Below are 24,654 nucleotides of genomic sequence, written 5' to 3'. Positions count from 1 at the left end.
CCACATGTAGAAATGCTTCTAAGAAGAGTAGGTCGCTCAGACATGATGATGTCCATACACCCCACATGTAGAAATGCTTCTAAGAAGAGTAGGTCGCTCAGACATGCCGATGTACATACACTACAGTTAGGGACTCAAATACATACATATGCATGTTGTTATATCTCTTCATACACACATGTGTGCATACGCTATACTTGTTGGTATGTCCATATATACACGTGTATATCTATCTTTTAGACAGTTAGATGAATAGATAGGTTTAAGGCCTGATAGTATGATCCGTCAGTTCGAAGAGTCAGCCTTGCCTTTTCTGCTGCGTTCTTTCATCATCCCTCTTCATGTTTTTCTTCATCATGAAAGCTTGAGAAGAGCAGTGTCTTCCCCTCCTTTAGGTTTCGGTATCATCTCTCTCTGTTGCGCTTTCTTGTGTCTGTCTGTTTCTTTCTTTTTTGTCGTTCCTCTTATTAGTTGGAGAAGGATTTATCTCACTGGATGACAGAAGAGAAACAGAAGGTGTCTCAGTTTTCTTCATCTTCTTCGAGTGCTCTCCCTTCAGCGGGAGCATTCCTTGCATCTACTCCTAACAAGGGCCTCGTAGGCCTTCCTGGGTTGGATGAAGATGATGAGGATGACTTAGACGATTTAGTCGATGGAAAAGGACGTTTTCGACCGTCAGGTCAAGGCAGTAAAGGATCAGAGAAGAGAAGCCTTCAAAGTGTTCTTATCCCTGGTTACGATAGTGAAGTGACAGGAGCCCAACGATTCCTTAAGCGCCCCGAATCGGCATCGTTAGATGAGTATCGTCAACAGCAAAGAACACGCGCTCCATGGAAGTTCCAGACATTGGGGATTCCTTTTCATTCCTTAGCACGAATGAGAGCTTTATATGGTGAAGAATGGAGATCGTTAACGGTCCCTTCATCAGCTATTTTACCATATGTCGGTGTAGAAGTGACAGGTCCGGATACCCTTGAACTAGCATCGGTGTATGCGTTTCAAGAAGCCCTATCAGAGACAGAGAGACCTAAGCTTCCTGTTGTTAACGTCCCACATCTCGAGAGAGGCGAAGCATCGGTTATAGATGGACAGCCTCAGATGACCGTAAATCCGGATGCCTTAGAATTGTTACGTTCTTGGGGTGTATCTCCACCTGATATAGATCGTGAAGGTCATGTGATCAATAGGGATGTTCAAATCGCGACAACAGAAGAAAAAGAACAGTATTCTCTCTTCTTACCTCTTATTGATCCTACCACGAATGAACCTTTCAAAGGCTTCTTTGGTGAACCGTTAATGGTGCCAAACCCAGCTTTATATCACGGGTTCATCGCCCCAGGGATCGAAGCCTACGAAGAAAGACTTATCGAAGAGGAAATTGAGCAGCAGAAACGTGAAAGAGAAAGAAAAGAAGCCGAGCTTGTCGCGAAATCTCAAAAGAAAGCTCCAGTTCGTTTTCTTGTAGGGGGGGGACGTGGTGGTGGTGGTGCAGCAAGGGGGGGGGGAGATGACGGGACTGGAGGATCGGCAACAGGAGGAGGCAAGCCAGGTGGATCACGTCGATCTGTTTTTCAAATAGGCGGTCGAGCACGCTCATCAGGAGTCAATAAAGATGATTCTAGTGGAGGAGGAGGAGGAATTACTGGGGGAATAAGAATGTCTGTGGCGAACTTCCTCCCCAAGTTCGTATTTGGTGGAGGAGATGCAGCGGGGACACCAGAAGACAAAGGAAAGGGAAAGGGTGGTGAGGGGGGAGAAGAAGATCAAGGAGATGATGAAGAGAAGAAAGATAAAGATGACGACGACGGTGATGATAGCGATGAAGAACACAAACAGAAAGCAGGAGGAAAGTCACCTCCCCAGGAACAACGCCGGTTGACTCGAGATGGATCTAGAAAGCAAAATGAAGCCAGAAGAATGTCTTCAAAAGGAGCAGGAGGAGGAGACGAAACACAAGGAGAGAAGAAGATTCCATCAGCTCCTTCGAAGAGCATTCTGAAGAACAAGTCCTCGAAAGATGGGGAAGGCGATGAAAACAGCAAGAAGACAGGACCCCCAGGAATAGGTGGTGGCCCTTCTGCTTCTCCTCCTGCTCGTTCTGGCACGAGTCTTCTTCGAAAGAAATCTTCTTCTCTGAAGAAGGACGCGACGGCTCCTTCTCCTCCTTCAGCTAAGTCTTCTCTTAAGAAGCTCGCGAGCTCCAAGTCATCGAAACCCCCTGAAGAACCTAAAGAAAAACAGACACCCCCGCCTACTCATCCTAACGCTGCCTCATCCCCCCCCGCGCCCTCACCCAAAGGAGAAGGAGAGAAGAAAGCAAAGGCAGGAGGCAAGTCTCCCCCCTCACCATCTTCATCTCCAAGTGAAGAAGAATCCAGTAGTAGTGATAGTGATGCAGGAGGAACTTCATCTAAAGCTTTAACAAAGAAGTTATCAAATCTCTCAGGTATTCCTAAGGTCCCTCCAGGCTTTCCTTCGCAGAAAAGTATGTTACCCAAAGGAGAGGGTCCAGCGGCAGCCTCAGGAGAAGCTGCTGGGAGTAAACCGAAGAGTCTCTTAGGTGGAGGGGGGGGAAATCGTTTTGATGCCTCCGCATATAAGGCGAAAATGAAGGGTCCGCTTGGAAAGCCTCCCCCTTCTCCTCCTGGAGGTACTGGGGGTGGAGCCTCCCCGGATCCTCCTGGGTTTCGTCCGGCCGTTGATCATAAGGCTGCCTTACCGTTGATGACTAGGGGAGGAGCGGCATATGCAATAGAACAAGCAAGGAGGAAGAACAAACAAGGAGAAGAAGAAGATGAAGATGAAGCAAGGAGACTATGGAGTTTCCCAGGATCCTCTTATTATGAGGATGATAGCTCGAGATTGCATAGTAGTGAATATGATGAGGGAGAGACACACGCAGGGGAGAAAGGATTACAAGAAAGACAAAAGGAGGAGGAGAAGGAACGGCATGAGGAGAGGATGTATGCTAACCGTAGAGAGATTAGAGGAAGAAAGAAGAGTTCAAAGGAGGAAGAAGATGGTAGGGCACATCATGACGATGAAGAAGAAGCAAGGGATGGTGAAGAGGATTCATGTGCAGGGGGGAAGGAAGCTGATGACGATGATGACGTAGTCGTGCAAGTAGTAGGAGAAGAAGGGATGGAGGAGGGGGAGAAGAAGGACAAGGGGAAAAGGAGATTAAAAGCTTATGGTGTTGTAGAAAAGACCATAAAGGACGATGGAGTTGAGAGAACCAAGGAAGAATCATCAGAGGAGACCAGATTCGAGGATGATGGTGATAGTAGAAGTGATTCGGAGACAAGAAGAGACGGAGGATCGAAACACATAGGAGAAGCGATGGTCTCGAGTGTATGTACACCTGAGGGGGATGAAGAAGGACATAGAAGAGAGAGAAATCCATTAAAGGAAGAGAAGAAAAGAAGAGGAAGGAGTCGGGAAGAAGAAATACATCAACTTCAAGATTTCTGTACACAACCAGACCATACACACGGACTCGAGGCTGATGAAGACAAAGAGAAGCAAGAGCAGAGTTCAGAGGGGAGAGAAGAGGAGGAGAAGAAGAAGGAAAATGAACAAGAGAAGTATGATGAAGAACCTCAGGACAGGACAGGTACAAGCTCAAGAGAGAAGAATGATGGGAGAAGAGGAAGAACTCCGAGCAAGCTTGATGAACCTTCTCTTTCCTTTTCCAAAGAGAAGAAACTTCCTCATCTTGATCGGACTTGTGATACAGATCTTTCCCGCGGAGAGAGTCGAAGGGAGAAAGAGAAGAAGAAGGAAAGAAGAGAAGAAGGAGATGATTCTCATCTCGAGAACAAGGTCAAAGAAGAAAGAGGCGTGGTAGAGAAGAGAGAGAAGACGAAGGAAGACTTTCAGCACTTACTTCTCCAGAAGCAACAAGAACATCTCACTCTCACCCTCTCTCAGCTGCAGCTCGAGAAGAACTCTGGCGGTGCAAAAGGTGGAGAGGAAGGGAGAATGCTTCTCTCAAAGAAGCTCAATTCATCGTTAGATTTCTCTTCTTTGATCAATCTGGGAAAGAACGGAAGAGGGAGATCGCATACGGAAAGAGAAGAAGAAGAAGATCCTCTGAGGCTGAGGGGGTCTGGAAAGAGAGTTGAAGGAGAGAGAATAAGAAGAACAGACGATCTAGAGGATTTCTTTTCCTTCTCGAAGAGTTGGGTGAAGGATAAGATGAAGATGAGAGATGATGAGGAAGAGGAGGAGAAGAGGAGGAAGGACAGCAATGCCAGAGATGAATCTAGATCTTCTATGTTTTCTTCTTCTCGGAGTAGTAGTCATCGAACTTCCGTTCCTCGATTGCATCTTCTTCATCGTCAAGAAGAAAGAGGTAGGACAGCTGGAGAAGAAGAAGATGATAGAGAAGGGAAGTATGATGAGGTGTCTCCTTCTTCTCCCTTCCATTGTTTCAAAGAGTTTTATCGTCAGAGAGAGGAAGAACAAGCTCAAGAGGGGAAGAAACAGGAGAAGAAAGATAGATGGAGAGAAGAAGATCTAAGTCTCTCTCTCCAGAGAAGGAAATCGTTGCTTCTTGATGAGGGTGAACATCATAGTGATGATGGTACTTCATCTCCTAGTTCTGAAGAGAAACGACGGTCTCTCCCTCCTCTTTCTTCTATTCCCGTCTCGTCTCTTTCTTCTTCTCATATACCTACTATGCTTTTCTCAGACAATGATATGAATCTCGTGACGTCGACATCTTCTCCTTCATCGTCTACATCTAGTACTTTAAGAAAGTTCTTCTCCAGAGACCATCGAGATTCTTCCCATGCGTTAAGACCGCCTTCGTTTCATTCCAAAGTCCTTCGTGAAGATCTCCTAACAGGCAGATCTCGCTTTCTTTCTTCGTCTTCTTCTCCTCTTTCTTCAGCTCGGGATCATGATAGCCGTCGCCATCATAGTAGTGGGGGTGGTGCAGCTCCTCTTCACTCTTTCTTCGATTCTCCAAACAAGAAGAAAGAGGAAGAGGGCGAAAACTGGCTTCAAGAGAAAGAAGAAGACGAAGAGGAAGAAGACTGGGGTCTAGATTCGCGTTACCTAGAGGAGGAGGAAGAAGGAGAGCAAGAGAAAAGAAGAAGAGAAATCTCCCTAGAAAGAAGAAGGAAAGATCAAGAGGCGAGAAGAAGAGAGAAGAATGGGAACTTCTCTTCACCAATGAACATGATGATCAGGGAAGGATGGCAAGGATCGTCTTTTCATGAGAGGGAGAGTGAAGAAAAAGAAGAGAAGGAGAAGAGGGGGATGACGGATTCCGAGTTCTCTCAAACACAAGATCCTCATGTGACTTGGAAAGGCGAAGATGTTTTCATAGAAATCTCTGAAGGAGAAGCAGAGATGTCCCCCCCTGGAGAGGCATGGGGTGAAGAAGACGAAGAGGGAGAAGCTGAGTTACCTATTACGCCCACGGGGAGTGTATCAAATAGTGAAACAGAAGAAGAACAAGAAAGCCTTCAATCGAAAAGACCATATGACGACGACATGAGGCAGAAGAAGACGTCCACTTCCTCCTCCTCTTCTTCCTTTCTATCTTCCTCTTCGTCGTCTTCTTCCTTCTCTGAGGCAAGAACGTCGTCGTCATCATCTTCATCCGAACGAAGACAGGGAAGAGAAGTCTCACACCCAGATGATGATCGACACCACTCGACCTCTTCTTCTTCTCGGATGTCTTCTATCCCTCCTGTGGTATCAGCATCGTCACGGTATCAGAACCATGGACTAGAACACTACGTCTCTTATTCAAGTAACGATTTTGCTACAGCCCCTCTTCTTTGGCCTCCTCCTTCTTCTTCATCATCTCTTTATAAGAAATCTTCTTCCTCTTCTTCAAGACCGGATTTTCCTGCTCCTCGTTCTCGGCGTCACTGTGATGCGAGCCGCGGTGGAGAGGGGATACTGCCTCGAATAGAAGAAGATGAGAGACCATTGAGGCATCAAGAAAGAGATGATGAAGAGAATGAAAGTAGTGAGAGACATAGAAGAAGAGAACAGAATAGAACGGCGGTGACACCAACAGCAGATGATGATCATGAAGCAGATATCCCAGAAGAAGATGTGGATATCTCGTATACATACACACCTCCTAAGAGCCGTCCTCTTCTTAGTGCGACTACCTCGAGTCCTAGCAGTAGCAGTGGTAACGCGAGTTCTCGATCAAGAAGATTTTTGAAAAGTACACACCCTAAGCGTCTCTTTGCTCCTCCGGAAGAGTTTCATCAAGCGGTCTGTCCTCTTCTTCTCTCTTCCTCTTCTTCTACTTCTTCTCAGTGCTGTGCACGCATAGGAGAGAATAACGATCCTAGTGAACCCCTGGATGAGGTACATGCAGATCACGAGAGAGAAGGAGACGAAGAAGAAGAAAAGGAAGAGGAAGTCATACCGTCATCAACAGCAGAAGACGAGACTCCTCTTGTAACTTGTGGATACGAGAAGGAGAGTAGTCGACAAGAAAGAGAAGAGGGAGAAGAAGGGAGTCTCCATTATCGTTCTGTAGGGAAGCTAGATCATCATGTTCTCCATGTATCTTTAGACGATTGCCCGAGCTCTCCTCCCTATTCTGATCTTGGTGGACAACTGGTCCTGCTGACCGAGGCCCTATCATCATCTTCTTCTTCTTCCTCTTCATCTTCTCTTTCATCTGTCCCTTCTTCACTTTCATGTGACTACTGTCTTTCTTATCAGTCTGAGAAAAGGAATGTCTCCTCTGTCCCTACACCGGATCGTCCCTATGGTCATGGAAGGGGAAGGAGAGTAGGTACTTCCTGTATGCGAAGGAGGATAGATAAGAAACAAAGAAGAAGAAGGAGGGAAGATTCGACTCCATCTGTAGTTCTTCTTTACAGGAAAAGCATGACAGATACTGATGTGGAAGAAGACGCGAATGAAGAAGATGAAGAAATGAGTGACGTTCATGGTTCTTCTTTCTCATTTACCACCACCCCTTCTTTCCTTGACTGTCGTTCTTCTTATGATGTTCATGCTAGGCGTTTCTTTGCTTTACCAGAAGTTTCTCATGGAGTTCCTCCTCCTTCTTTACATCACCTTTTCAGTAGAAAGAGAAGAAATTCTTCTTCTCTCTCATCATTTACATCATCTTCTTCTTCGTCTTCATCTTTTCTTCGTGGTCCAGGTGATCCACTATCACCAGAAGATGAAGACAATGACCACCCCCCTTCGTCTGAGGTGTCTATACACCGTATCTCCAATGAAGCGAGTTATTCTTCTCAAGCTCATCCATCATCTTTCTTCTTTCCCCATAACACCCGTCAATGCGGGGATTCTCTTCTTCTCTCTACCCAGTATCGCCACACGAAAAATGATTCATCAATCGATAAACTCCCTCTTCCTCACATGAAAGACAGGGAGATATCTCGTAGCTCTCATTCTGATCGACTTCATCAGCAAGGGAAGAATGAGGAGATACTGCCTCCTGCTAGTTGTTGGACGCCTCTTAGTCCCCTGAGAGATACACCTTCATCTATTCTAACTACGCATGGGAAGGTTCTTCTCTCTCACTCGATGACTCTTAGTAATGAAGAGAACAATCTTTCTCTTTCTGAAGGGAGCCCCATACAGCGACAGATGAAGAAGAAGAAGAATACGCAAGATTTCATCAGCGAAGAGACATCTGAAGGGGGTGTCTCAAATCCTAGGAGGGGAACAACCACACGTCAACGGATTCTCTCGAGTATGAGTGATAGTAAAGTCTTTCTCAAAAAGAAGTTCCTCACGGCTGTTGGAGGTGAAAAGAAGAAGAAGACAACTTCGGAAGACAAGGATGAAGGTGAAGATCTTCCTTCTTCTCTTCTAGCAGAGAAAAGACAGGAAGAAGGAGAATGTCGGTTATCACTGAGAAAGACTTCTAAAGTGAAGGAATTAGGTCAAGTCGATGATGTATCTCCTGAACCTACTTCTCATCCTCGACGGCCATATCAACAGAGAGATAGAGGAGATGATGAAGAAGATGACAGATGCACAGTGAGAGAAGAGAGGAGGAAGAATGAAGAGAGGGGACAAGGTGCTACCTTAGAGGCAGACAGGCTTTTGGAACAGTTGAAGCGAGAAGAAGAAGAAGATAGAAGTGCTGGTGGTGGTGTTTATCATCATCGTGATGATGAAATAGATTCTAGTTCTCACCATGATGAGTGGAGACCTTGTATAGAGAAGAGGAAGAATGGGAAGGAGGACCCTAGATCTGATAGAAGAGAAGAACAGGAAGGAGGAGGAGCTGCAGGAGTAGCGAAAGAAGAAAGGGAAGAAAGAACCCGTCAAGAGTCTTCTTCTTTGGTGTCTCGTTCTGCGACAATGGAGAGCCAAGAGACATCTCTAGAAGTGACGAGGAGGAGAGAACGTCTTCGCAGTTCTTTCAAGAGAGCCTTTCATAGGAAGGGGACGGCAAAAGACATGCAAGAAGATTTAGAAGGAGATAACAAAGATAACAGTCATGCATATGGTGAAAAGAAAGAATCACTCTCTTCTTCTTATTCTTCTACTTCTCATCTCTCCCTCACCCGGTTAACTCCTGGCAGTCCAGCCAATCACAGCAACGGTCCTAAGCATGCACCGATGCTTTCTTCTTCCTCCTCTTCTTCTTCTACTGACATAACATCTACACCTCCTGCGAACGCTGCAAGGATAACTGAGAGAGGTTTAATGGTATCCAGTCGAGCCCCTCCTCCTCATCTTAGTAGAACTTTGTGTAGCTACGATGAGAGGAATGAAGAGAGAGGACATAAAAAGGGAGAAGAGCAAGAAGAACAGGGACAAGAAGAAGATTCTCTAAGAGATCATCCAGATGTAATAAGAAGATCTGACATACAGAACTCTCAATCTCTGAGTGTTACTAGGACTTCTCCTCCTGCAAGTCCGACTGTGAGAGATCGCGGTGTAGAAACACCTGATGGTGAAGTATCGCCTACGATAGCTGGAGTTGCGAAGGGTAGAAGACATTTCATTAAAGAGAAACTTTCGTCTCTCTTGAGTCACAAGATCAACAGAAGTAACTCTGGAACAAGAGACGGAGTATCTACGTTAGGAAGAAGAAATTCAGATACTTATCAAGTAGATGAAGAAAGAAGTTCTCATGATAAGGGTGCATGCCATTCAAACAATAGTCTCCTCTCGCAGTCTCTTCCTTCAGGTGACCTTCTCTTTTCTTCTTCTCTTTGTAAGAACAGTTCAGATCGGATATCTAGAGAAGACGAACAACATAGATACACTCAAGAGGAAGGCCGGAGTCAACGTGAGGGAGAAAAACAGCCAAGTGTCTCTGCTTCTCCTGAAGAGGTGATCGGGGAGAGCGAGAAAGGAAAGAGAGAGAAGGTTGCTCATTCTGAGCGAAGTTTCATCTTCTCGCAATCTCGTGATCATCGGATTATGATAGAGAGGGAGAAGGAGGAGGAAGAAGAGAAGTTCGAAAGAAGGGGAAGAGAGGACGAAGATGAAGGGAAGAGACAAGATCTTGTGAAGGCTGAACTCGAGTCAATAGAGAGAGAAGGAGATGCCTTTGATATCACATCCTCTTCAACTCGTCAAATGACAGATACTGAATTGCGTGATACGTCTGTACAGAGTCATAGAGCCAAACAAGTTCCTGACTCCCTCATCAAGCATCTTCCTTCAACTCCTTCTTCTGTCCCGACTTCTCTAGAGACAAGCGGAACATCGGGGAGAAGAAGACGACAAGGAATTTCGTTGATCAAGGAGAACTTAAGAAGGAGTTTCAGTCATGATAGCAGTAATAGAGACGTCGTCGTCTTAGGTGTGGAGAAGCAAGAAGACAACATCTCACTCTTGTCAAGCGCTTATGAGGGAGAGACGGTTGGTAGCTATGCTGGAAGCTTGTATAGACTAGGAGAGGAAGATCTTCTTGAGAATGAAGAAGGAGGAAGGAGATCATCGGGGGATAAGAAGGATGTGTTTCGTCACCAGATTCAAGAAGTTTCCTGTGTTGCAGCTGTACGTCCAGGGAATAGAAGGTGTGAAGGCCTTTTAGAGAGAAGGTCTAGTCATCGACTCGGTTCCCCACATTCTTCTTCATTCTTTTCATCTTCACTCATTGTAGATGACGTTGATCTTATGGAACGAAGAGAGAAGGAGAGAAGGAATATCGGGGCAGATCCACTTTTACCTCTTATCGCGAACGAGGGAGAGATGTCTGATAAGATCATAGGTAAAGAAGAAGAGCAACAGCAAGAGATAAGAGAAGGTATGGATGGTGGTGAAGAGAGACCATCACGGCGCCGCTTGTTTTCGTCTCTTGGATCTAGGTCGTCAGGGGGGGTGATGTCTATACACCGTAGAAAGTCTGGGAAGCATGAGAGAGAGTGTTTATCCCGTGAAGTTCATCAGAGAGATCTCCCTTCTAGTAGTGGGAAGAAAAGACCTTCGCTTTTTCAGCGTCGACGAGAATCTTTAAGATGGCGAAGGGGCAGGAGCAGTGCATATCTGAGGAAGAGCCAGGAAGATCTTCTGGGAGAAGCTGGAATGAAGGCACGCGAGGAAGAAAATCTCGACGCGAAGCTAGAGAGAGATTTCGACAGTAGTGGATCGAGCCAAGAGAAGGCGAAAGATAGAGAAGAGGATAAGAATGATGAAGGTGGGGGGACGAATGATGCACAAGACCCGGACAAGTATGATGGAGAGAAGAAAAGTTTTGTAAGAGAGGGCAAAGATCACGAAGATGGTCTAGCAGGGGAGATAAAGAAGGAAGAGAAAGATGATGAAGGTGAAGGGGGAGAAAGGAGAAGACGTGGAAGTTTCTATCTCTTGAGAAATGCTTTGTCTTTGAAAAGAAGTCATCATAAAGAAGATCCTCATAGTTGTGAAAACCCTCCTTTTGAATCTTCTTGTTGTTCTCCCCCCCCTGCACTATCTTTTTCTGCTTCACCTCTTCCTCTTCACGACCTCCTTTCTGTGATGGAAGAGTCTGAGAAGGCTGAGGATGAAGCAGCACCCCCTTCTGCCTCGGGTTCTCGAGGAAGGAGACGGCGATTGTCTCTTTTCTCTCACTTGAAAGAACGACGCCGTCAGCGAGGGAGACGTTCCATCCAGCAAGTTCGTGGTGAAGCAGAGGAAGGTATGAAAAGAGGAGAGGCCTGTGTGATAGACAAGAAGATGAAGGAAGAGAGAGAGAGTCAAGAATCTTTCTCAAGAGACGATAGGAATAAGCAAGGAGAGAGGAGAGAAGATAAAGAGATAGGTAAAAGGTTTGCTGAAGGAGGCGATAGATCTTCTCATCATTCGGATTCTCTCTCGAGAAAGAATCCTACAGCAGCGCTACAACGACAGACGTCCCCCGTGGATAGAAGAAGCGATTTAGAGGGAATGGACGAAGGAGAAGAAAGGAGTCAAGGATCTCTATCTTTATCTCCATCGTCTTCATCATCATCCTCAGGCATTGATAGAGGTGGCGGGTTAACGTCAAGAGAACTTTGTGGTGTACTGACAGTCCCAGGTGATTCATGTCCTCATTCTTCGGGTCCCTCTGTCTCTTCTTCGTCGTCACCTCCTTTGTCTCATCGTGGACCTCCCATTCTCAGAGCTTGTCATCCTCGTGTAATCAATGCTTCTTCAGGTATGATCATTGCCAGCTTATCTTCCCCTCTATCCGAGAAAGAAACTTCTCGAAAGAATAGATCTTCTTCTTCCTGCTTGTCCTCCCCAAGTGAAGGAAGAGATAGACACCATCAGCCGATATCTGCACTGCCAGAAGAAGGAGAACGAAGAAGTCCTTCATCGATGATGAAGTTTGTCGGATGTTCATCTTGTCATTCTGTTCTACTTCCCAACTCGACTTTTTCTCTTTCTCCTTCTTCTGCTTCTTCCTCTTATAGAGAGAGTCTTTCTCTCGTTCGCTTGAGTGAAGAGAGAGAAGGAGGAGGGAGCCATACCAGTGGAGAAGAGTTTGTCTTTGCTATCACAACGCATAGTGATGATGTGACGGGGTTCAACAGCACGGACTTCATGCCTTTAGAAGAGATAGAAGAATCGAATCATATCTCCTTCTTCACAAGTCACCAAGAAGAAGGAGCTGACGACGGAGATGAACGAGTAGGGGGTAGATCACAGGAGAATAGAGGGGATGAAGAAGTCGAAGGAGAAGTAGAAGAGGAGAGTCAAGAAATTCGGGGGAGAGAAAGAGAAGAGGGAGAGATGTCGGTGGAGGCGGAAGACGAAGAATGGACAGAAGAGAAGTCAACGAGGCAAAGGAGAGGTAGTACGCTAAAGATGTTACTTTACCAGGTACCGCGTCCCCGTCATCATCGACGAAGAAAAGAGGAAGATTCTCTCGCAGGCACGGGGCGTAGGAAAGAAAGAAGTTCTTCTGAGGATCAAGGTGACGAGAAGAACGAAGTTTCAGCTCAAAAGCTCGGGGAAAATCACAAGATGAAAGATGTCACTCACGAGGAGAAAGAGAGGAGAGAACAAGGTTATTTGGAGGCAGAAGAAGAAATGCAGTGTACAGGACGAGAGGCGCTGTGCCGAGGACTAGAAGAAGAAGATGATCAGAAGCCAGTAGGAGGAGGGAGAAGAAGAGGTTCTTTCTTGAAGAGCTTGAGAACGACGAGAAGAACAAGAAGAAACAGCTTCACAGGGAATCATCTATCGAACACGAAGGAGACAGAGAAGTCGGGGAGAGGAAGGTACTTTTCTTATGACGCTGGAGAAGAGAAGGGGAGAAGGGGAGAAGGACGAGGTCACAAAGAACCACAGATATGTGGCGGGAGTGATAACCTAGAAACCCTGAATGAAGAACGTGAAGAAGAAAGTCATAAAGATGCTGAATGCTTTGTAGAACGCTTATTGTTAGCTGCAAGTCGAGGATGGAAAGGCCCCCCTCATGTGGCGCCATCTATTCCTTCAGAAGGAGAAGAGGAAGAAGCTCTCATCAATGCTTCTCCCCCTTCTCCTACTGGAAAGAAGAAACTCGACAGAAGAAGACCCCCCTCTTCTGACCAGAGGGTTTGTGATGTATCGTTGAATGAAGAGAAGATACACAAGAGGAGAGATGAAGAAGAAGAAGGTGAAGGAGAAAGGGAGAGGAGTTCAAGGCAACAGAGTCGTTATCTGTCTGCTGGGACAGTTTTTTCTTTGGCGTCACAGCAAAGTCGCCAGCGTACTTTAGAGGAGAATGAGCTTTTCTTCTTCAGTAAAGTTCGTTCTTCTCCTTCCCCTCCTCGTGGTTCTTCTTCGTCTTCTTTATCTCCTCACTTACGTGTATCATCTTCTTCTCTTGAAAACGAAGAGAAGAAGAGCCTGAGGGCGGCTTCACACAACCCGTCCCGTCGATCTCATCAATCGTCCCAAGCACATCAAAATTACCACACTGGGAGCCCCTCTCGTGTATCTTCTGCGCAAGTATCTTCTCCTACCTCTTCTTCTCCTCGCACCATCTTCATTCCTCCAGAACAACAGAAACCTTTTTCTCGACCTCATTCTTCTTCCTCTTCGTCATCGATGATGAAGAATGCTTCTTCTCTTCCTGCTTCTCCTCCTCCTCCTCTCTTTCTCACTCAACCCCTTCATGAACTTCCGCCTAAAGGTCCTAAAGGAGGCCCACCTAAGAAAGCCAAAGGAGGCGTCGCAGCAGCTACGGCTGGATGGAAACCCCCAGCGCCTTTACCTCCCCCCAAGTTCGATGAAGAAGCTCTCCATCCTACTCAGTCAGGAGCGGTACTAAAGAAAGGCATTTTCAAGAAATCTGAACCTTCTCCTCCTGCTTCGCCTCCTAAGCCTGATCCTTCTCCTCCTAAGCCTACTCCTTCTCCTCCTAAGCCAACTCCTTCTCCTCCTAAGCCAACTCCTTCTCCTCCCAAGCCAACTCCTTCTCCTCCCAAGCCAACTCCTTCTCCTCCCAAGCCAACTCCTCCTCCTCCTCCTGGAGGTGATGCCTCTGCGGGGGCCAAGCCTAAACCAGAGCCAAGTAAAGAGAAAGCTCCACCTGGTGACGACGCGAAGAAACCACCGCCTTCCCCTCCCCCCCCAGGCAAAGCACTCGGTAAGAAACCACCGCCAGGTCCTCCTGTGAAGAAACCTTTAGAGGCGAAGACATCTCTAGAGAAGAAGAAATCGTTAGGAAGAAAATCCTCTGCTTCACTGGAGGAGAAGAAGAGTCTTGCAAAGAAGGATACCCCTCCTCCTGTAGAGAAGAAGAAGAGTACAGGGGGTGAAGGAGTGGGAGGTCCAATGAAGAAAGAAGAACCTCAGGATGGAGGTGAGAAGAAAGTCACGACGAAGAAAACCATCGAAAGCAAGAAATCTCTGGATGATGTACGTTTCAAGCCTATGAAATTACCCGAAGGAAAGCCTGAACCTCCTCCACAGCCGAAAGTCGCCAAGATGAAAGTTGTGATTGGCAAAGCAGGAGGTGTGAAAGTAGCGAGAGATGTTAAGCTTGAGCCAAAGAAAGCCTCGACACAAGAGGCAGAAGCACCTAAGGAGGCCAAGCCTTACTTCATTCCACAGCCAGGATTTGCTCAACCCAAGAGGAATCTACAGCCCATACCAATGGATCTACTCCCTAAGGTAAAGAACGAAACAAAACATTCCTTTGACTATGTGGGTCTGTCTCTGTATGCAGTAGCACATCCAACATTGCATGTGTGTGAATAGGTGATGAATACACAGGGGTATGGAGATGGATGAGATGGATGCTTGAGGGGCTGTAGTGATTCACTAGTGTGTCTTCATCGTCTAGGTGTATTTTCACAAGGTGCACACTTGTTGCTGTCTTGTGTATATGTATTGACAGGATACAGACAGAAACACATGTAGAGATAGATGATAGATATGTAGGGTCTGGTTGCTCACTTGTATGTGGGGTGAGGTGACCGATAGAGGCTGGAGGGTTGGATGTGCTTTAAGACAAGTAGACGTATGTATCAGTGCATGAGTCTTTTGTATCGGATTCCTAGATCTTCATCGTAGTCTTCGTCGTGTGCGAATGTTAAGTGATATACGTGAAACAAATGTGTCTGTAGACATTTATGCATGGAGGCTGATGTATGGACATTCTACCTGTATGCATATCAATGTATGCGTGTTTATTGCATACGTCCTATTATTTATCTCTATCTTTAGTCTACCTATCTATCCATCCATTCATCCCCTATCTATCTATGTGTAGATTAAGAAAATCAAAGCGGGGACAGAGAAAGATCCAGTGCGAGGTGATCTTCCGATTGTGATTTTGATGGATGAAAACAACGAAGAACTCGCGAGGCTTCCTTGGCAAGTGGTGAGTCAAATTTCTTCCCTTCTGCCTTTCGCTTTGACTGCGGAGGTCCCTCTACCATCTCTTCTTCTTCTTCTCCTTCCTGTGTCTTTCTTTCATGGCCTTTGTAAAGTGGATGCATGCAGGACTTCAAGCAAGTTGTCTACGTGGGGCCCCTCCTTTCTTTCTTCTTTATCCAGCGTTCCTTTCTTCCATCAGCGGTTCAGTCAGTAGCTTTTCATGAACCGTGCCTGTGAGGTGGTTTTCTGCACGACCTTTGCAGTGTGTGTATGTGTCTATGTGTATGTATGGATGCCTTAGGAGCGAATAAAGCATTCATGAAGTTTCTGTCTTAGAGCCACAAGAAGGTATACCGTGATGTGACCAAGTGGTCCACTGTATGTACAGACAGGTAGTGGGGAGAGAGGTAGGTCAAGCTGTGTTTCTGTGATGCGATCTTATTCATCCTTTTTCTCTGGAAGGTGGCTCTCTCTTGGTTGAGGTAGATCATGAAAGAGTGAAGTAGTTTTCTGCTGTATTGGATATATCGACCGTGGCGGGGGACAGGAATCTCAGGAGGAAGAGGAACTGTATGTGTGTATGGATATGTACATATGTGTGTAGGTGTGTGAATATGTACGAATGAGTACGCATGTATATGTGTGTACGTCTCTTGTCTGCTTCTGTGTATCTCTTCAAATCAAGCAAAGCATGTATGCTGTATCTTCATTCGACAAAGGAGAGAAAGGGGAGACGTCTTTGGCCAATCTCTCTCTCTCTCCCTTACTCTCTGTCTCTCTATTCTATGCGCACTGTTGCTTTTTGTGGTCTCCATCTTCTTTTTCTTATTTTTAGGATATCTCTTCATTCTCTCTGGCTCAAAGCTCCATGTCTGTATTAGTCGCACGTAAGCTTGGGTTGTTAGCTCGACGTGTAGAAGAAGATAAAGATGACGGAAAAGATCTTCTTACAGGAGAAGGCCTCAAGAAGTTTGGTATCTCACTGGGCTTATCAAAGCGTGGGGGTTTTGGTCCAGCAGGAGACTTCGGCGGCGGTGGCTTGGGAGGAGGCCTAGGTCTTATGGGCCTGCCTGCTGCATTTGCTAACGTAAGTTCATAGGTAGTTGTGATTTATCCATACATCAGCAAAGTCTTTCATTCATTCGTCATGATGATGATGATGGTCTTACTAAGCGTCCAACTCGAGAATAAGACATTCTGATATCTTTGTGTAAAGAAATGATGGATTTCGAAGAACAAATCGAAAAGACAAAAAGACTGTTCTGAAGGAGCCTCACTGGCCTAAGCCGGGGATTCAGGGAGTGGTCTAGATGTGTATACATACATTGCTCTGTGGATATGTATGTATGTGTATGTACGTGCGTATGTATCTCTTGACGGAGAGTTCTTTTGTTTACACTTCTGTAGGAGAGTAGATGTAGAGATGGTCTTGTAGATGTCTTTGTCTCTGAAGATCTCCTACATTTCATATGAGACAGAGGGGTGCGTTGGTGTGTTGTATGTATCTATATATGTATCTGTATATGTGTATGCTTTTTGCTTTCTCCCGTCACCTCCATTGCTTAGTTATGATCTTCTTCTTCTGTGCATGCACTCACGCATGACTATGGGAGATAGTAAAGGGTTTTCCAGCATTATCGACGGCCTTTCATACATACCTTCTTTAGCAAGCCTACATGATTCGATCTGAGCGAGGAGATCACTCCAACCGTCAAGTCTTCATCATCTATAGGCATTGTTCTTCATGTCTAGTAGTTTTCTCCTGTCTCCTTTTCTACTCACTTTCCTTCTTTTCCGTCATTCTCTTCTTTCCTGCCATCCTTTTCTATCTATCTGTCTTTTTTTCTTTCTCGTTTTCTCTCTCTCCTCTTCTTTTCTAGATGGGAAAAGCAGATGCGTCAGCCAAGCCTAAAGAAGAAGCGAAGAAAGAAGAACCGAAGAAGAAAGAAGAGGCGAAGAAAGCACCCCCAGGAAAAGGCAAAGGCCCACCAGGGAAGGGCCCTCCAGGAGGTAAAGGCCCTCCAGGTGGGAAGGGCCCGAAGAAGAAAGGAGCGGGAGGTCTAAAGGTCGGCAAGAAAGATGAAGGCAAGACCAAGAGGTTCTTCTGGGATCCGCTCTTTGAAGATGAAGTCCCAGGAACTATATTTATGAAGAAACCTCCTGTGCAATTGAAATATGCTGATGTAGAAGAAACCTTTGCGAAAGTCGTTGCAAAGAAAAAGACAGAGACATCCAAACCTAAGGTAAATGAAAGGAGAAGAGTGGATCGCGAGGGGAAGGCAAAGCCAGAAAGGCTTTGTATGTATATGCAGATGATGTTTGATAGATATATGGAGGGAGGTCACCGGGATATTTTGGATGCAGATAGAGGGATAGACAATAAGTAAAGGGGGATAGAGACTAGTTTATAGGAAGAAGACTTATAGATAGCTATACATGAGAATGTAGAGAAAGAAGGAAGATGATAGATGGAGAGGGAGGGTGACATATGTTCTATCCGATTTTCTTCTTCTTGAGGCAATTGTTGATTCGAAAGAGGAGTCTTCGTATCTCGTACGGTCTAGGGACGTACGGATCGTAGACTGTGATCGCTCCTCATATATTGGTATACATAGATAGATAGATAGTTAGATAGATAGAGAGCTGAAGGACAGGTAGGAAGGTCTTAGGCTAGAGAGATAGGTAGTTGTTGACATGTGTTTTCTCTGTGTGGCAGATAGTTGATGGGATTATCAACAGCAGTCTGTTCTTCGTGTGTCACTTGGTCTTGCTCTACGAGGGGAGAGGAGAATGACTGGGGGTTGTAAAGCTTTTATCTGTTCAATCTGGCGACTGAGTAAACTCACTTCTAAGATTCCTGTTGCAGACCGTTACGACTCCGCACACCATGGCATGTCATCATCATATGCTGAGATTCTCTACGCCTCCTCTATGATAGGCGGGTTGCCGAAACAGAAGGATGGGTAGGGCACTCATAGGTAACCGTTCTCTGATTTATCAGACGTATAGAGAGAGAGAGACAAAAGCAAAACTTCCTTGTAGTTGGGGAGGGAGATAGGAAAGAAGAGGGTGTACATACACTCATTGTAAGCCCGTTGGTGTGGATTTGTTTTGTGTATTTCTGTTTGCAGATTATTCAGTTGCTACCAGATTCCAAGCGTGCTTACAATATGAACATCGCCTTATCGAAATTTAATAACTATTCTTATCAGGAGTTACGTGAAGCGATCATTGATCTTAATCCAAAGGTAAGAAGAAGTCTTCTCTTTCTCCGTATACACTCCCTCTCATGCCTATGGTTGATTCTGGCATTGAGCTTGTATATTTTGCTCCGAGGATATCGGCTCAATGTATGATTGATTCTTCTCCATTGCTGAGAGTTCTAAGTTATGGCGTGAGAAGATAGATGGTCTGGTACAAGGAAAACCATTAGACAGAGACGCGTCGTCTTCAGTTTACATCTACTCTCTTCCGACCTCCATGTGTATTTGCATATATATATATATATACATGTGGATATATGCGTATATGTGGATGTAGGTATTGATCTAGGTGTATACAGTCACGTGGTCTCCGTAGCTTCGGATGTATCGGTCACCGAAGGCGACATGTGTGTGTTTCTATTTGTATGTCTGTCTATCTCTGTGGAGAAGAGGAGAGGAGAGAATATCAATGGACTTCTTTTTCCATCTGTTGTGCTTCTTTGACCTTGCAGCTCTTAACGATTGATGCAACGGAGACTTTACTGAACTTTGTGCCTACACCGGAGGAGACACAAGTCGTTAAGGAGTACATCAATTCAGGTACGTCTTGTCTCTTTCTTCTTCTCAGTCTCATCAAGTAGTCTAGACCTGTTTATTGCAAGTCTTTTTCATAAAGGCCCAGTTTGGGAGGGGAAGAAGACGAAAGATGTGTAAGTTTGTGTGTCGAGCTTAGAGAGTAGGTCTATAGTTATCTTGTACGCCTTTGAGATTCGTGTGTTCATCTATTGGAGCAGCTTGGTGTAATTCCCTCGTCCAAGTATATAGATGTGTATCTCCTCGTATGTAGAATCTGACGTGCATAGTGCGCAGGGTCCATTCACGTGGAGGGATGCGTAGAGGTCGACACACGTATGTGTAGACGATAGTATCGGTGTGATAGCAAGAAGAAAGATGAAGGAGGAAGTGTCCTTCACATCTGTTGCAACGATTGTTTGGGGGGGGGGGCTGGTCTATCACGCACACTCGATAAGCAAGCGTCTTATGACGATGCTTTTCCTTTTTGTTAGTGCGGGAGTATTGCTGTCTAATCTAGTCGCCGTGCAAGAAGGAGTGAAGAATGAATTTTCCGACTCGATTCAACTTGTGTCTTTTCTTCTGTTCCTTCAGGAGGCGATTTGAAGCTTGTTGATCGTCCTGAGCAGTTTGTCGCCGCAATGTTAGGAGTTCCGCTGATGAAGCAAAGACTTGAAGCGCATGCATTCGCTTTGAATTTCCGAGAGGCTTATAGTGATGCCTATGGTCCGCTTGAGAATCTAGCTGATGCATGCGAAGCCGTAGATGATTCTCAAAATCTCAAGGTGATTCTCTTTGCTATTCTAGAACTTGGTAATGCTCTCAATGAAGGCGATCCACAAAGAGGAGGTGCCGCAGGCTTCAAACCAACGACCTTAGCGAAACTTCAAGAGCTACGAACAACAACGAAACCGGTTCGAACGATGCTACAATATATATGCGATGTAAGGAAGACAATGATCCATCCATCCATCCGTGCATATTTATACCTATATATATATATATATACGTACATACCACTTGGCTTGCGAAGTACCAAGTATATAGACATACACATGCTTACATACATCTACTGACGCATACAGGTGTTTCCAGAATGGTGTTACTACCGCTACTCCTATTACTACTACTACTACGTGTATTCGTTGGCTCTTCCTTTTTCTACATACAAGCATGTCAGACTTCAAGCATCGGGCGTCGAAGAAGCACCAGACAAAGAGGAGAGTGTAAAAACAGTCTACTCACAGGACTCGGAGTGATTGTCTCATGGGGATCCTTCGCCCCCTCGACCCATAGAAAACGTTTTCATCTGCACGTTGGCATACTACATGCACATACGTGACTGGCTCTTCAAGTACACAAACAGCCTCTCTTCCGTCTGTCTAGAGTGGTCTGTTCATTCGTCCTACGTATGTATTGAGCATATGATGAGGATGCTGAGATACTGCTGGTGTATGTATATTTGGGTAGATGTATGTATGTATATATGTATGTATGTTAATTAAAGATATAGCCGGAGGATTTGACTGAATAACCCTGTGTACAAGTTTGTCTCGCTGACTATTGTAGTAGTGTTTCTTTCTCTTTTCTTTGTTTCCTCGATCCCTCAGATGATATGGGAGCAGAACCCTGACGCCCTGAATATCTACCAAGAGTTAAAGGTCTGTGATAAAGCGCAGCGTGTCGATATGCAAGGAATAGAAGGTCGTATCTCGAACCTGAAGAGTGGTGTCGCGAAGTTGAAGAATACACTTCAAGCAGCAAAGAAAGGAAATGAATCCACAGGAGTTACAGGAGATCGAGATCCTCTGGCTAGTATTATGGATGAGTTCATCGAGGAAGCTGATCCGAAAATCCAACAGCTTGAAAATTTCATCAAGCAGGTAGGGCACATACATCTTTCGACTCTATATACACCTGGACGGACGAACGATGTCCTAAGGTCTTTCTCCTTTGAAAAATGTTGCTTTACGGTCTGACGGATGAACTACACATCAGATCAGTATAACGCTCCTCTTGTCCAGACAGAAAGATGTGGTTCCATATTCATAAAGGAGTTCCTGATTGTATGACGGTATATCTCAGTCTCTTGTGCTTTCTTGTCTTGGGCATTTTCAAAGTCTCATCTTCTCTATCTGGAGAAACACCAGAAGGAAGCATAGGTACTATTGACTTGAGGTAGAGAGAGTCTAAGAAGAGATTGCGGTGCTGTCGGTGGGTAGTGTATAAGAAGGTATACGCGGTCACAAGGTATGCCTCCGTGGCTGGAGCGTACATACGGTCCAGTTTGCTTCAGGCAAGTTTTTCGTCAGAGTGAGATTTGTCGTAGCTTCTGCTTGTCTTGCAACCCTCTTCACTATGTATCACATGCATATTCATGCGTATACACGTGGATTTAGACGTACATACATGTTTATATATATATATATATATAGCACAAGGATGGGCGTGTGGTACATATTTCTAGGGCCTTCTTGTTCTCTCTGACATCGTCTTCATTGGTAGAATTCAGCTGATGTACATGCGATGCCCAGATGCGTCTACGTACCTACATGGATGTGTGGATCCCTTGATCTTACTCTCCTGCAAATATACCTGTAGAGGCACAGTGTTTGTTCCTCTCAATATGTATATATATATAGAGAGAGAGAGATGATATATATAAGCCCTTGCATACATACATTTACAGACCCTCGGCTACTTTAACGAACACGGTTTTCGTATAGCTGTTACGGGGATGATTGCCTTGCCTTTCTCTTCTGTCTTTAACTACTACAGTAGCACCTGTCACTTTTTCTTCCGGGCTCTGCTGTTTTATTCTCTTTTTGGTTGTTTTTAGGTTCAAGATCAGTTCCTCCATACTTGTCATTATGCTGGCTATCCTGAGAAGGACGTCAAGAAGATTAAGCCTGATGAACTGTTCAAGCAAGTGGCTGCATTCGCTCGGCAGGTCGAGCAGATAAGGAAGCAGAAACAAGACATTTTGGATCGTGAAAAGAAGAAACAGGAAGCCGAAGCAAAACGCCAAGGCAAAGGAGGAGCAAAGTCTTCTCTCGCCAAAAAGACAGGTAAGCGATAGTTTTTGCAACACAGAAAAGAACACCCAGACGTATTGTGAAGCTGATTTCCAATGCCCATCGGTCGGCGACACCGATGGTTGCATGCAAACAGGGGGGTTAGAACTCACGCATGTCTACGCATACCGGTGCAGCGTGCATACGTGCACACAAACATGCATATGTTGGAGAAGAGACTGGTAGAAGGCGAGCAACGCTTCGGAAGCATTTCTTGACAGGTCTTTCGTGGTTCTTTACAACAGACGCTTTACTCACTCTGGAGCGCGTAAGCTGTGTGTCCTCCCGCTCAGGTGCTAAATAGCATGATTTCTGGCGAGACCCACAGATTCATAACCATGATATCTGTCGGAGATCCTCAGGAGCAGTCGTAGATGCGAATTGTGTCGTCTGACTCGGACGGACGAAGAGCCAATTGAGGAACAAGATATGCAACGACGACACCGAAAACGAACTCTAGAGGCTACGGCTGTACTTCATGTGTTCTCCATGATGCATGAAAAAGTGTGGAAGTCAGAACGTGAGGCTTGACATTGGCTGTAACTGTGGTCCTTCTGCAACACCGTTGTGTTTCTCTCTGCTTCCACGAGTTTGGATGGACGTGTGCTGCGCTGGGGAGACTCCGGCGTCAAGCGGATAAGGCGCCCACCTTCAAGAGCTCCTGATTCTCGCTGTTAGAGTGCCTTTCTGCCCTCGTGTCTCCGTTGCGTTTTTTTTAGACTCGTCTGTGTGCAGTGAGATGTAAGTGGATACATGGTGTCTGCGTATCATAACGATTTTTCGCAATGATACTTGGTACGAGAGTACAAGCGACTTGTTATTGACCTGGCGTATCTCGTGGTCCGGTCTTCGGTGGCTTCGTTTGCCTGCTGTTTGCTCGAAGTATGAAGTTTACAGGAAGCCCTGATACACAGCCCTACCAGCCAGGGTGAGAACTCCGCTAATGCGGCGCGTCGCCAGCTGCATGAGTACCTCCAGAGTGTGATCAGAGGGCCCGCAGATTAGCGCAGCAAATTAGGCTTGAAGTGCATTAGCGAAGACAAAGGGAGAGAACAGAAAGACCTCGCTCTTGCCTTTCTGTTGTCCGCTTGGTACTGGTGATATCATGATCTCGAGATTAGCAGTAGCTTCTTTCCGGAAAGCGGTAGAAGCAACACGCGTCTCCCAGCGTCCTCTGATAATGGCGCGAAGGGACTTTTTTCTCATGGCAGGTGCTAACCTTGACAAACCACCCTTCTGTGGGTGTTGGGATCTAGACACCCTCCCAGTCCATGGCAGTTATTACAGTGCCGGCTTCACGGCGAGAATAGTCTTTTTCCGCTTGGAACGTGTTTGTCCTATGCAGCTGATCGCGTGTACGCGCTTGCACTGTGTATGGGGAGCTGGTGTAATAGTGAAAGTATGTGTAGGAGCCTGAACCCGTGTGGGGCCATATCTTTATTGCACGTAGAGTGAGAGATGCGCTCTACGCTACCAAGGGTGGGCACCATGCGAGTCCCCAGCCTCTTCAGTTCGCTCGTGAGCACCAGAGAAGTTAGAAGCCCGCCTTTCCACTGTTCCAGGCAGGTAGTCCGTCAATGTTACGAGTCGAGCAGTACAGGATATCATGGTGACAGTCCCCAGAAAAGCCGTCGCGAACACGGCCTAGACACGCAAAGCTGGTTGCTATGCTTGCGGAGCGATAATGTCGCCCGTAATAGGTTCCACCTGTGGTTGTAAATATGTCGGAGAATCACCGGGAGTGGAGTCGGTACGACATACGGGTCCGCGCGCCATGACAATGGGTTTTCGTAAAATGGGCCTCTTCAGCTCCGGCCAGTAAGCGCAACAGTTGTGCTCCTGCACGGTCACTGGGTGATGAAACATTTCTTTAGAGGCCCGAGGCGTAACTCACGAAACTCTTCTTCTGGTCTTCATCGAAGTGGTCAAGGAAGTGCAGAGCTTCACAAGGGCTGAGACGGTAAGTATGAGGGCTAGCTGTTTCAGCTAGAGCGTGGCAACTTACCCACGGTACCGCCTGCCCCAGCACTGGCCGTTGGCCGTGTGCTCCCAGCCCTCGGGGCAGGGAGAGCTGTAATCTCTTCTGTACGAGGGGCCTTCGCACCTGGTGCCACTTGATGAGATTGCCACTCGGATCAGCACAAGCGCGCAACCCACAGATGTACAGGCTTCTTCTTAGCCGCCTGACTGACAGCTTCGTCGAGCTTCTCTCGCTCCTTGGCGTTTTCTCTGCAACACACAAAGTCCCGCAAGCAGAACGAGCCTTGCCCAAGCAAATCATTACTGGAGGATCTTTTGCTCCTGAGGAGGGCTATCTGGGGAACAGGGTGGGCTCTGAGCAGCGGCATAGACAAACCAGCTGTTCTGTCGTAGGCAGCGCGTCAAAAGCCATCTTGAATTCATCCGCAATGTCTGTAAGCTAGACCAGATGAACAGGCTGCTATACAACCTGGACGTTGTATAGCTAACAGACCCTTCATGATGTTTCCCATCTGGGCTGAACCAGTCAAATCAAGAAAACATACCCCCGCAAGTGTTTCAACAAACAG

At 46.1% G+C, this 24,654-nt stretch overlaps 2 protein-coding genes across 2 annotated transcripts; one reads left to right on the top strand and one right to left on the bottom strand.

The window, feature by feature from the left end:
• The first annotated feature begins 471 nt into the window (after positions 1-471).
• CSUI_001167 (formin frm1) lies at positions 472-22,912 on the top strand. The gene is made up of 10 exons (XM_068061373.1): positions 472-14,547; positions 15,149-15,259; positions 16,091-16,342; positions 17,136-17,498; positions 18,387-18,503; positions 18,971-19,058; positions 19,626-19,975; positions 20,642-20,914; positions 21,871-22,099; positions 22,399-22,912. Exons 1-10 carry the CDS (start codon positions 496-498, stop codon positions 22,407-22,409), a joined length of 15,846 nt encoding a protein of 5,281 aa, XP_067926653.1. The 5' UTR covers positions 472-495; the 3' UTR covers positions 22,410-22,912.
• A 689-nt stretch (positions 22,913-23,601) lies between these two features.
• Positions 23,602-24,526, bottom strand: CSUI_001166 (uncharacterized protein). The gene has a single exon (XM_068061372.1). It carries the CDS (start codon positions 24,384-24,386, stop codon positions 23,976-23,978), a length of 411 nt encoding a protein of 136 aa, XP_067926652.1. The 5' UTR covers positions 24,387-24,526; the 3' UTR covers positions 23,602-23,975.
• Between the last annotated feature and the right edge of the window lie 128 nt (positions 24,527-24,654).

This window comes from Cystoisospora suis (assembly GCF_002600585.1).
Source record: "Cystoisospora suis strain Wien I chromosome Unknown contig_466, whole genome shotgun sequence".
Classification (NCBI taxonomy): Eukaryota; Apicomplexa; class Conoidasida; order Eucoccidiorida; family Sarcocystidae; genus Cystoisospora; species Cystoisospora suis.
This window is presented reverse-complemented; position numbering and strand designations above follow the sequence as displayed.

What these genes read in the sequence shown, in the direction of transcription:
- CSUI_001167 (XM_068061373.1), top strand. Translation starts at nt 496, where the DNA reads ATGACAGAAGAGAAACAGAAGGTGTCTCAGTTTTCTTCATCTTCTTCG. An exon ending in CAGAGACATCCAAACCTAAG is followed by an intron (nt 17,499 to 18,386) that starts GTAAATGAAAGG and finishes TTCTGTTTGCAG; the next exon opens with ATTATTCAGTTGCTACCAGA. An exon ending in TTGAAAATTTCATCAAGCAG is followed by an intron (nt 20,915 to 21,870) that starts GTAGGGCACATA and finishes GGTTGTTTTTAG; the next exon opens with GTTCAAGATCAGTTCCTCCA.
- CSUI_001166 (XM_068061372.1), bottom strand. Translation starts at nt 24,386, where the DNA reads ATGATTTGCTTGGGCAAGGCTCGTTCTGCTTGCGGGACTTTGTGTGTT.